The sequence below is a fragment of the Clinocottus analis genome, unplaced genomic scaffold (assembly GCF_023055335.1).
Source record: "Clinocottus analis isolate CAN_PGR_092001 unplaced genomic scaffold, fCliAna1.0.p SCAF_12, whole genome shotgun sequence".
NCBI lineage: Eukaryota > Metazoa > Chordata > Actinopteri > Perciformes > Cottidae > Clinocottus > Clinocottus analis.
The window spans coordinates 3,553,033-3,565,706 of NW_027175843.1; the positions used below are offsets into that span (position 1 = coordinate 3,553,033).

Below are 12,674 nucleotides of genomic sequence, written 5' to 3' on the forward strand. Positions count from 1 at the left end.
TAACCCTTGTATGGTGTTCATTTTGTATTTGTGACTCAACAGGTGTTGTGGGTCTGTTGGACCCGCTGTATTTTGGGTTTTTGGATTGAACAAAATCAAACAATTTTATGAGCCGCTTTCAGACCTTGCTGGCCTTCATCTAGGTGATGAATTAATTCAGAGCACATGGCCTGCACAAAGTTGACGTGAGAATGAGCGCACACCGTACGAAAACTCTGAAACCCATCGTTACAGGTATAACGATGCCTCTCACATTCAATTACGCTTCATATCACACGCACAGTTTACAGGTCGATTTGGGATTAAACAAAGGAAATAGCTCGCTGGCCGGTGTACCCAAGGTTTTATGAATCTGAATATTTTTTTTCACCGTACGCAAGCATTTAGCGCGGATCCTACGCAATTTTTTTTTCTTGGTGGTCGCAAACCAACGGGCAGATGTGTGCGGGCCCACGCACGTCCATGTGGCGTTGCACAGTTGTGCCTGTGAACAGAAAGCGCCGCTCCGTTTCCTGTGTTCCTCTTCAAACGCTGCCCACACGCTCCTTCCAGCCGTGGGAGGCGTTTCATTGTTGTGTGAGATTAGCTTGGCAGGCTGCAAATAGTAATGCATTTAGTCAAGCCCACTTTTACAGAATCAGAAACAATGAGTACATCACGGTGATTAAATAAAGCCTCATCTCCGCCTCTTATTGCTTTGTTGCGTTAGAACCATCAGTGCCATTGCACGCTTCCAGCAGAATTATGGACATTAACTTTGCTCATTTCCTTTGTAATGAAAAACACTGTCAGCTGTCATGTTGTCCGAGTTCAAACAAAGTCACACAAACCAGACGGACGCGCCATGGCGTCAACCACAGGACTATGAGATAATGACTCGACTGCTCTCTTGACTTATTCCATCGGTAAACATTGTAAACATGACTTTATGGTCTCAATCTCTATTTTAATGTCTTCTTCAATACAGCATGATGTTCATTTAGTAAATGATGGTCCATTTAGAGTCAAATAGACCGTGAAGCAGGGGGTGCTTTATGGCGGGCTTACTGTGATTGACAGATGAAATTCAAGGTAGCAACGGCGAAAGTTGCTTCACTCGAGACTTCATAACGGCAGTCCACAAACCAACGAGACACATCACGATGACTACGTCCACTTCTCATACACAGTATGATCTAGAGCCAGCTACTGTTACGAAGCCCAAACTGACAACACACACACACACACACACACACACACACACACAAACACACACACACACACGTATATATATATATATACAGTGCAGCACCTCATTGATGCAACAGTGCATGGCTCGGTGAATGGAGGTCATACAGTCAAGTTTAATGTCGAGAAAGTGAAGAAATCGCTCACAAAATGATGCACTTACTCAACATGAAGAGCAACGCTTCACTTCAGCTGAGTCACTAAGTTCAAGTATGAACTCAAATCTCCCAAAATGAATAAATAAAAAGTTTCCTTTGCGCCGCGCCGCACACAGATGTATGTTGCTGTCAGCCACGTCCCACACCAACGAGCACAGGAGCCGTTCCTGAGGTTTCAAACGTTTGCCTGCTAATTAGTTTCAAAAGGCAAGGCACTCTCCATTGGCTGCCTCCAACAGCCTCCCACTGGACTGACTGTATGCACCTGGTTGAGGGTTGAAAGGGAATGAAACAATGTATGTTACTAAAGGAGCAGTTTATGTTGGATGGCAGTGTTAATGCAACGATCATGCACAACTGGCTTTGTTTCCGGTCCCACACTGGAGGAGCATTTCTTGCAAATATTTTAAAGCAACATTTTCCAAGAATTGAAATAGCTTGCAGTCTTTTTTGCTGAAGACTTTTTCACGTTTTTTCAGATTTACCGTCAAACTCTTGAAGCCGTCGACCACACTGAACCGCGCTGCAGTACAGGAAATATCGCCATTCTCTGTCTCCTGAGACAGACGCCTGCCAGGACTTTGAGTGCAGAGCGTGAGACTGCTCTAATGAAACTGCTTAATGTGACCGAGAAGATAAATTGCCGCTGCGGACGCAACCACGCAACTGTGGAATACGTGCTCCGTAATTCGCTTTTCTCCATGTGGGTTAATCCAAACCGCGCTGACGTGGAAGTGACAGGAGTGTGGAGCATATCAACCAACGGATTTGAATCCACAATTTCACAAGCACAAAACGAGAGAGAGAGTCCTCTCTTTTATTATGATATCGAGTCCCCAGAAAAACTCCCGCCTGTTGGCAGATTGACATGTAGCTTGAGCTTCCGCTGGGGAAACGACGTTTAGGTCTGAAATACACCAGAGGCACTTGGGAAACGGGTGTGACGCGCACACACACACACAGCGCCGAAAATAACATATATCCACATTAACAGCGGACATCTGTGAATAATATTACGCCGTCTGTTCGTAACCTGTGGGAATTCAGGAGGAGGCGAGGGGGAGCACTATATGGACGGAAAGAGCATGTAAAAGAGGCAGTAAAGCTCTGGGTTGCCCTGCACTAAAAATATTAACTTCTCCGTGTATTAACTAAAGAAACGATATCTGCCGGCTCTGATTCATTGCTCCTCGTCACTGCAGTGTTCCAATAGTTGTAATATACCAACTGAAAAATCATCTTTATCAAAAAAAAGACGCTTTCTCATTGCTGTTGCTCTCACGTGTGAGAGACTAAAGTGACAACAATGGACGAAAAGTGAATTTTAATCCCCTCATCCCTTCACATTTTTCTCCAGCATTCTCTTCATTTCCGACATCGCAGCTGACGTCAGCTTCACGGTGGTGGTCTCACATCCTGCCGCGACCGATCTGGAGCTTTTGTGACCCCCATGCAAAACAACGGGACTGCCGGGTGACCCACAATCTACAAACCGACCAATCAGAACATGACAGGAAATGACCCAGGATGCCCTGTTGAGTTGTTGAATGAAGCTAAAGGGGAAGAGAACATATGTGCACACTCACACAAGCCAAAACCGTGTGGAAAAAAAAAGAAAACCTCACTGGTGACCTGAGTTGATGACATAATTCTACTCTCATTTATTCTTTTTTTCTGTTTTCTCTTTGAAGCGCTGTAGTTGGACACAGATTGCTACCGAGACCCATCACACGCAGCGTGCCGCGCTCGCTAAACTTGCTGTGATCACCGTCCAAAGTCTCTACACAGACCTGATTGTGATCACGACTGTGAGAGAGACACACACGTGTGTTAGCGCGGTGACGGATCTTTGGATTAATCTACAAAGACAAGAAGCAGTTCATCCACACCTCCACACGGAGCCTCTGGCGTGTGCTTTCAGCGTGGCGTCTGGTGCGGGCCCGAGCGTAAAGCGTAAACTAAGTATGTCGGATCGGTATTGTCGGCCGACGTCGTAATTACGCTAATGCGTTGATTTCATTCTTTTGTCTTCGTCTTGCTTCATCTGACATACACCACCCTGCAGCAGAATCACTCTGCATGCCGATTTATCCTTATTATTCTAAATTGTGCCGTCCAGGGCGATGGGTTTAATGGGGTTTTATTTGTCTGTGAGCATGCGTCGGATGACTACATTACATCCTATAACCTCAATAGGTTTGCACATAACGTATGTACACTGGAGAGTGGGGGCATTAAGACATAATTGTTGCTTTAGATTTCAGCTTAGAAAACTGCAATTAGCTAATAATGAAATGAAGGGATAGAATGCTAAGAAGTAGAGATAAGGTTCACGTGTGCGTGACCTAGATAAATACAGGGTTGACAAGTTGTGTGCCTCCCTGGGCGGTAAAATGGATCAACTCTGGAGTTCTCCGATGCTTTCTCTCCAAAGCGGACTTTGCAGGCAAATGAATACTTTACCAGTAAGAGTAAAGAACTCACTTTAATTGGAAAAGGTGCATTTTAATCCCCCTCTTGTTCCTCTCCAGCACACACGCTAGTGACGGCTGGGGATGATCATGAAAAAAGAAATAATAAAGCTAATGGTGTGCAGCTATTCACAGCCTCTTCCTCATCAGGATTTGCACACATCACGTTTATAGATGATATGAACGGGGTGAAGAAAATGCTGGAAAAATGCAACTGTAAGAACTGATTGTGATTATGGGCTGTGTAGCATAAATTAATACAATTACGACATTAAAAGCTTAATTTTCTAAACCTACTTCTGATAAAAGAAGAAGTAAAAATGTATACTGCTGTGTTTTGTATATTACATTTTGATCTGTTCCCTTGGTTTATTTTTTATTTTTTTGTCAGTCTTGTTTTTTATTTACACATTTTTATGTTTGCCTACATGATGGGGAAGGGAGTGAGCGGGAGCTATTCAGCAGAGGTATTTTTCATTTAATATCTGAACAACAAGACAAGCAAACATAATATTTTGGACTTCTTGCATCTTTGAGGCTGCTCTCTCTCTGACCTCAACCCACTCACTGTCCTTGGTCATTACATAATTATTAACTGATCGGGTGCATTGTCGCTGCTGTCAAAATGGCTGCTGCCCCTGCAGTCATGTGTGGCTTCAGCATCTGTATCTCCTCAGGTTGCTTTTCTCCACCATAAATAATTCAGAGTCCAGTCTTTAATAGAATGAGTTAGCGTGGGTGGAGAAAGGTCACGGCTGACAGCAAACCCTCTTAAACACATTGTTGCAAATATTTGTGTTATTGTGGCATCTTTGTGGCTCATAGTTTGTAACATCTCATACTTGTTGTTTACCGAGAAACTGTGCCGATGAAAAGATCAGGAAGTCAGGAAATGTCAGAATCCAAAGCCAAGTCAGACTGTGAATTGATTTTCAATTTGTAATTCATAAATGTTGGTCATCTGTCCAAAATAAAAACATTTGAATTATGTCAATGTTTACTGCACGTTACCGGAACTTTACTGGCAGGATAGTCGGACTTGAGGCGAACTAAAACCAGAGCATCTGACAGACAGGCTTTTAGACTAATGGACAGTTTGTTTCAAGAGTGGCAACACATGCTACGAAGAGATTAATATGGACGAGCTAACAAGCTAGCCTGCCCCAGTTTGTGAACGTTATGAACCAACACGTAGAGGGAACAATTATCGAGTTGCAACTCAAATCCTAAACTAATTAGCTTGTGAGCGAGTTATACTTTGTCAACAAGGTACATGTTAGCTAACGTTAGCTTAAGACCGCCATTAAATTACTTCAGGAACGATGCTAGGTGCTAACCAAATATCAAAGACAGAGTGTTGCATAAATAAAAAGCACTCTAAATACCAAAATAGAATAGTGACAAATCATCCACCATCCATCCAATCATCCTACACATCCAATAATGATAAACGGATAAAAGCATATTTTTTTTGTCCACATATTTTTATACTTGGGTAACTTTCTGATCTTTGACTCAAGTATTGGTTATCTGAATAACAGAACACACAACACGCTTTGCGACCTCTTTGTAACAATGGTTATCATGGTGAGCTGAGAGGAAAAGGGTGCCAACAGCTTTCTCATATATTATTATTTTATAGTGCAAGGACTAACGTGTGCATCTTTCTCAGGGTAAAACTACCATGGCCCAAACAGAGTGTGAAGTACTCTACATATGACTTGTTCTGGTGCGGCTGGAGAGCGCTCATTAAAGTTCCATGCGGCAGGTTGTGTAGGTTTACATGGTACACCACTTAAAGTTACATGTACGAATCGTCAGGTTAATTTTCAGAGTCGTCCAAACCCTTGGGAGAGCATGCTATGGCAGAGCTACAGACTCAAGACTCACATGACTGACATGAAATGACATAACTAGTGAATTCCCAGAACACAAAAAGCACACAGCAGGCCTTGCATAACCACACACCTTGAATATTTAATTATTATGCCTGTGCACTGAATGGAGTCAGCTATATACAAATGCACTGGATGGACACAGGAGAGTGAAATCTTTTAACGTGATAATTCTGATTTGTACTTATCAGGGCCACCTCTGGGTACAAAAAGTGCAACGTTGAAGTGCCTTTAACATGCATTCTTTCTAATGGCCATCAGTACACTTACGGAAGTCCATTAGAAAATGACTTTACTTCTCACTTGATTGTTGCCTAAAAATATTGTATCCAGTTGACAATGTTTTTAGGTTATAAATAAAGTGAGAAGTAGAGTTTATGGTCTCAACTCAGCATGATGTTAATTTAAAAAGTGATGGTTCCATTAAGAGTAAAATAGACCATATGCTATCTATATATCTATATCTATATCTATCTGAATATTTATGCTATTGGGGCAGGGCTATCTTGGGATTGATAGGTCGCTACCACAGCATTGTCCTGTCTATGACTTTTTTATGTTTTCGTCTTTGGACTTCAACCCTTTCACAGTGAGATGTTTCTTCTTGGAAGTCAATTGTAACTATTTTGGCCTAAAAAGATCTAATTTAGCTCCTCCTTCTCGTGCCTCTTCTGGTTGCAAAAATCAACATAGTACTGCCAAAAAATCAAGATGACAATGATTAAAACTAGACACTTCAACAAACCAAGGGGTGACGTCACTACGTGCACTTCTTATAAACAGTCTGTGGTTGAAACCGCCTAAAAAAACTCCAAAATGTCTTGGATGTGTTTCAAATGACTTGAGACTTTACTTGAACTTGCCTCAAATTACTTGAGGCTTGCACTTGTCTCGGATGACCTGACGCTTGACTTAAACTTGTCTCGAATGACTTGAGACTTGTCTCATACATGTTTCAAATGCCTTGACCCTTGACTTAGACTTGTCTCAAATGTCTTGGAGTTTGTCTTGGATTTTCCCCAAAAAAACATTGAGGACTGACTTTGAGAGGACAAGTTAGACCTTTCATTTAATAAATATACATTAAGAAGAAGCTGTTTGCTCTAATTGCCAACCAAGCTTTATTGACCCTTACGTTGTAATTAAATGCCAACTTGTCTTGTGAGAGCATCAACACAAACGCAACATTATAGTACAAGAAAGAATGCTGTGACAGCACCTTCATTTCCTGTTTCTCTGTTCAGGCAACAGTGCTGCTTCCCAATGCAAATGTGTGAAAAGGGAGAGTGACGAGACTCAAGTCCTCCATTTGTGGATAATTCCTCAGGTCACAAAGCTTGACTGGAGGCCTTTGTTTTCTGTACACTTTACTAAATATAGCTTTGCCTTTGTTAAATGTTTCACACTTCAGCGCATGACACGGGGGCTTGAACCCGGCGCATTCACGACTCCTCAATGTTGTGCACGAAGCCGCTCATGCATTATTGCAGGAGTCGTCATTCATATTTAACACAAAGTTACCAGAAGCCCTCTGTAGCATCCCACCCAACCCATAAGGAACATAAGGGCCAAACACCCAATGTATCAGACACAGTAGTCAGATGTTTTATTCAACTTTTCCTCATGATCATAGATTTTACAATTCAGTCATTAGAAGTCACTCCAACAAAATTAGACATTTCTCCGCAAACACTGCCCTCTGTTTTCCAAGAGCTTTTGGCACAAAGTACAAATGGCGTTGGGCAAGTGTGGGCGTGCTTTCTGGTGTGTTCTGCTGACAGGCGGGTTACAGTTCAATGAATCTAGAAAGCAAAGCGAGCGTTCAAAAATATCAATGGAGGAAACAGTTCACACAGCGCACTCTACCACACAGGGAGATCACAAATCAATATAGACCTAAGGTCCATGATACACAAACTGTGCTTCAGGCAATGTTCAGCAGAGATGTGTGTTGGCTAATCCATCACTTTATGTTCTCTCTGTAGTTAGATTTGTGATTCGCCCACAGTAAATTTCCTACTCTTTGTTCTCTTTTTTCTCCTTCTTGCGACTCTTTTTCTTTTTGCAACTCCCGAAATTGGATGGAATCAATTTGGTAATTATTGGGCTCGTGTCTTTCTATATTGTGACTAAAATGGATAAAAGACCTGTTTGATCATTTTTGGTGAATTAACTGTCTGCGGTCCCCAAACGTCTGTTCTCTCGTGGCCTTCAAAGCCTTTACTCAATGACATCCACCTGTGTGTCCGTTGGAATTTCTTCATTTTAGTTTCCTTGGTGATGGAGGATGGATGCCAGAGTACACGACATCATCGCAGCCCGTCGAAATTGGGGCCTGGACCCCTGCGTGGTGTCCCTGCACTCTGCACCGTCTTGCACCTTCACCTTCACCTGCCGAGCTTTAGAATGGGACATCGGCGGCTCCGTCAGCTGGTTCAGTTCGTGTCATGCTATGGAAACACATCTTTGTTTGGCATTCGGAGGAGAGTGTTTGAACTGCAGGCATGGCGAGAACCTCGAGGACATGCGGCCCGGGTGTCTGATATGAGCAGAGGAAAGAAATGAAAAGAAAAAAACACTCCCACTATATCTTGACAGTGTGAACATAAACCATTTGCATGATTGGGAGTTTATTTAAAATATAATGGACATATGCTTAAATCGTGTCTCTGTATAACATGAAACTGAGAAATGTATTTAGTTGTATTTTAATGTTTTTGGAATTGTTTTAATCTTGATTGTGCTACAAAGACATTCTGACAGTCCACTGATAGATACATCATATATTGTAAAGATTGTGTATATCGACAGTATGTGTATAGACATCGAATCTGGAATACCTGGGTTCCCCTAACGAATGGCGTTAGTGTCTTTTTGTAGCTTGTCAAAGTGTAAAGCAGGCCTCCTGGGATAGTTCAGCACTTTGTTTTAATCCTGTAATCCCATGTGATTTCCATGGACTCCACAAATATGTGTTAAATTATTGTATCAGTTGAAGCATTTTCACCACATCCAACATTATTTGAAGCTGTTTCTCTCAAGAAAGGAATACACTTTTACAGATGTGTTTTATTTATATATTTTATATTCATATTTTTCCAACAGGTCCTCATCCGATTCAGGTACGCTCTGTAAACCAAAGAAAGGATTTCGATCCATGTCAGACCGTTGGTGTTACAACAGATGGCAGTTGTAAAGGCTTCATGATGGTGTCAGTGCATTCAGGCGTCACTGAAGTATCTGCTTCTAACGGGTGTCTTGTACAGCTCCGCTTCCAGGTCCATAATAAAGTGATTCTGGTCCATTTCACCCGAACACTAACACTCAGGAAGAGAGATCCTTCGGTCGCTGAGGGTGAATATGACGCAACCAAAAGGACAAAGAGTACCTCTTGTCTTGAAATGTGCCACCCCGCTCTCCTTGCACTACACCATGCCCTCGCTGCGCTTGCTCCTCCACACCACCAGGGCCGTCATGAGGAGGGTGACCAAGATGGGAACCACAATGAAGGGACCCAGGATGCGATTGGGCGGGTCCTTCAGGAGCCGTCCAGACAACGAGCAGTCGTGGAAGTAGTGCTTGTGGACTCGGATGAAGAATTCATCCACCAGCCTGTTGGGCCAGTAGCAGTCCATCTTTAGCGCCACCAGGAACGTGCAGTTTGTCAGCTCGCCGTAGAGTCTGCATGTCGGGGACACAACAGAAGAAGACACACAGTTTGTGAAGATGGGGAAGATCAACTCACCATTCGCTCACACCACACACTTCCACTTAAGTAACTGCTGTCATTGCCTGTTCAACTCTTTGTTCTCATCCAGCACATATGCAGCTACCACTCAACTCCTGGCATATCGTGATGAAACAAACAATGGGTCTTGTTTATCAGCAGTAAATTTGTATTTTCACCAGAAATGTTTTTACATTCAACAAAAGAAAAGTGTATGAGGATGCCGACTAGCCCGATGTGTTAGCTAAGACTTTATCGTGTGTTGGTTGGGTTTGCTGGAGCGGTATGTTCTCCAAAGCCATTAAAGATCCTGAAGCTAATAGTATGCTAAGTCCTTTAAACTATTTGCAAGAGGAGTTTAGTGAACGGTCGACAATGTTCACTGTAAAACTAATTATTCTTTCTTTTGTGTCCGTTGCTAAACAGTCTTTTACTGTAAGTGTTGACAAAATCTTTTCTACCACCCTTAGTTTTATGAAACCCTCTTTCAAGCCCTATTGGGTGATCTTTAAAATACACAGTGATCAATGTAATGCATAAGCCTGTTTCCTTTCTAATTAAAAATGGCAGTGTAGAGATTTAAGGGTTTCACCTTGTATAACAATATGAGAATTTATTGCTTCTTAAAAATATTTTATTGGATAAATCATGTACGGTAACATAATTGCGTCTCCTCTGGATGGAGGGAAGACAGGACAAACACATTACGAGATTGTCCAGGTGGCTCGGATGCAAAACACTTGTCCTTCACTGTTAGAGACACGTAGGGAAAGAAACAGCAAGAGGGAGGGGTCGGACTCATACTCATCGTTCATACCTCGTGCGTGTGCGGTGCTTCTCCATGATGAGATGATCCCCATCATAATTGAGGTAATGACCCATGATTATGGCACACTTAGCAAACAGAGGATACTGTGAATGCTCAAATTAAGGTCATAAGGTGCAGGCAGCAAATCACACCCATACAGCGGGCGACCAACATATTTAAAGAAATCAACGTTCACTGTACTGTAGTTAATAGTAAGGTAGGTCTTTGTATGTTGAGTGCAACTAGTAAAGACTAACTGCACTAAAACATGTGTTCTAATAAAGCTGTAAACTTAATGATATAACTGTACTTTTTAATGGCTAAACTTTAAATGCAAATTAACTGCTGATTATGCACCTGATATTAGTCCCACCACGTAAAGACCTTAAATGGTTGAAGCACATCTTGTTTGTGCTGCAGATGTCATGTCTAACATTTAAATGCTAAATAATATAACGTATTGATCTTTTGAAGTAGCATTGATTGGCCACTGAGGGCCGGAAAAACTCCAAATAACAAACCCTGACCTATGGATTATGGATTATCACCTAATCACCTGATAAAACGACTTTGACAGACTCAGAGCAAAATAAGTGTTACTTTTGGAGTTCAATGTTCATCTTTTTGCTCCGTTTTTGTCTCCATCACTCCCTGAGGGAAATGCGTTTAGCCGCAAAATACCGCACAATGTTCACCAACTAGGCGCAAACTTCACTTGCAAGCCTTTTGTTGCTGGGCACAGAGAAAACAAGTGTAGTAAGATCAGTGAGAATGAATCACAAGTGTATTGATGCAGACCATGAAAACAAAAATACATAAAAATGCACAAAAGACCTGAGGGGAACGTCAGAGTCCGGTGATATTTCTCTAATGGGTGTATCAATTAGTGTGAAATATAATGCGATGCAACCTATTTAATAGAATATCTGTTTTGCGGGTCCTCTTTAATCTGCACAGCTCAGATTTTTATATTTTCGTTTACTATTCTCACGTGGAGTCGTTCTTCATGGAAGTTTCGGAGATGTAAACAGCTCAGGGCTGATTGGCATCGGACCAGCGGTGCAGAGCACTCCACTCTGTCTGGATGTTCCTCCCTCTGCCTTTTACTTGAAGTTTTTACAAATCAGTTGTGTAGGAGAAAAAAAAAGATATTCTGGTCGAGTGAGCGCCCAGATTTCAGCGACTGAAAGAAGTCGCAGCAGAGTCAGGGGGCTGCGACGGTGGGTGTGGTCGGCTACTAGTTCCCCTCAGATGAGGTTAGATTGAACCCGATGGTGTGCAGCTTCTGCAAGAAAGAGTGTGTATGTACTGGATGTGTGTGCTGAACGCAGCCATTTCATATTTCAGAAAGTCATGGCAGTTATCAAAAGGTTAAACTAATCACAGATTTTTGAAGAAATGTCACATCCTGAAGTTTCACTTCTCTTTAATCTTCTTTAATCTTTAATTGGCAACCCGGTCGCCACGAAAATGTTTGGGCATTGTACATGTCTGCAAACCAGCGGCACGTTGAACATTGTGAATTTGGTCCGAATTCGGCGTAGTCCAAAGAGTGATGTGCAATGAACAAACACAGAACTTTCACCAAGGAGACCGCTGTCCAAGTCCAACGCGTTTGTTATGGACAATGTTAAGCTTGTCAAGTATTGTTGTTTAGCTTGTTACGCTTGCAACGTAAGAAATTCTACTCCGGGCAGTTGGTATTTATTCATATTTTAGTTCTCTTTGGCGGAGCCTACGGCGATAAGATGTAACTGCAGGTGTGTTTTTGGATCTGACTTCCCAGAGAGCGCCGATAGCACTCTTGAGGTCTTTCTCTAACTCGTATGAGCACGAGCTGCATTGCCTGACTCGTCTGCTCCCGATCGGATTCGCCATCTTAATTTAAACCACCGGACGGAGAAGAGAAGGTTTACACAGAAGGGCCCATCTTATTTAGACAAAGACACAAGGAAGCTTTACGCAGGCTTTGCTACAGTAAACAGCGACAGAGTGTCGCGCTCGGGCGACCATATAAACTCACTTTAGCTCTCCTGTTAATCAGATGCAGTACATTTCTGTTTAAAGGTTAGAGCACTCTCTGAAGTCAAAAGCAGGGAGGTGGATGAGAGAGGAAATGGAGAACTTGTGAAGTTTACTGCAACCAAAACAGAGAGAGCGAGAGTGGCCATATTTTGTTTAATTTATGAGAGGGATGGTATGTTTACTCCCGCACCAAAGGCCTTAACATAGATGACATTTCCGCGAGACAACTTCCAAAACACAGTTGCGAGGAGTCCTTTGAGGGGGGGATTCCACCAAGATCCGGCCACAAGCAACCTCTGCCAAGTCTTGTGCAGCTTTTATTTACGACTTTGCAAAAGCCTGATGCACACTCGAGCATGTTAT

At 42.5% G+C, this 12,674-nt stretch overlaps 1 protein-coding gene across 1 annotated transcript in view; it reads right to left on the reverse strand.

Moving 5' to 3' along the window:
- Positions 1 to 7,348: 7,348 nt before the first annotated feature.
- ramp1 (receptor activity modifying protein 1) overlaps positions 7,349 to 12,674 on the reverse strand; it is a 50,715-nt gene continuing 45,389 nt past the window's right edge. The window contains exon 3 of the mRNA XM_068571830.1: positions 7,349 to 9,432. Within this exon, the coding sequence (XP_068427931.1) occupies positions 9,177 to 9,432 (256 nt within the window). The 3' untranslated portion in view covers positions 7,349 to 9,176. The remainder of the gene's footprint in view (positions 9,433 to 12,674) is intronic.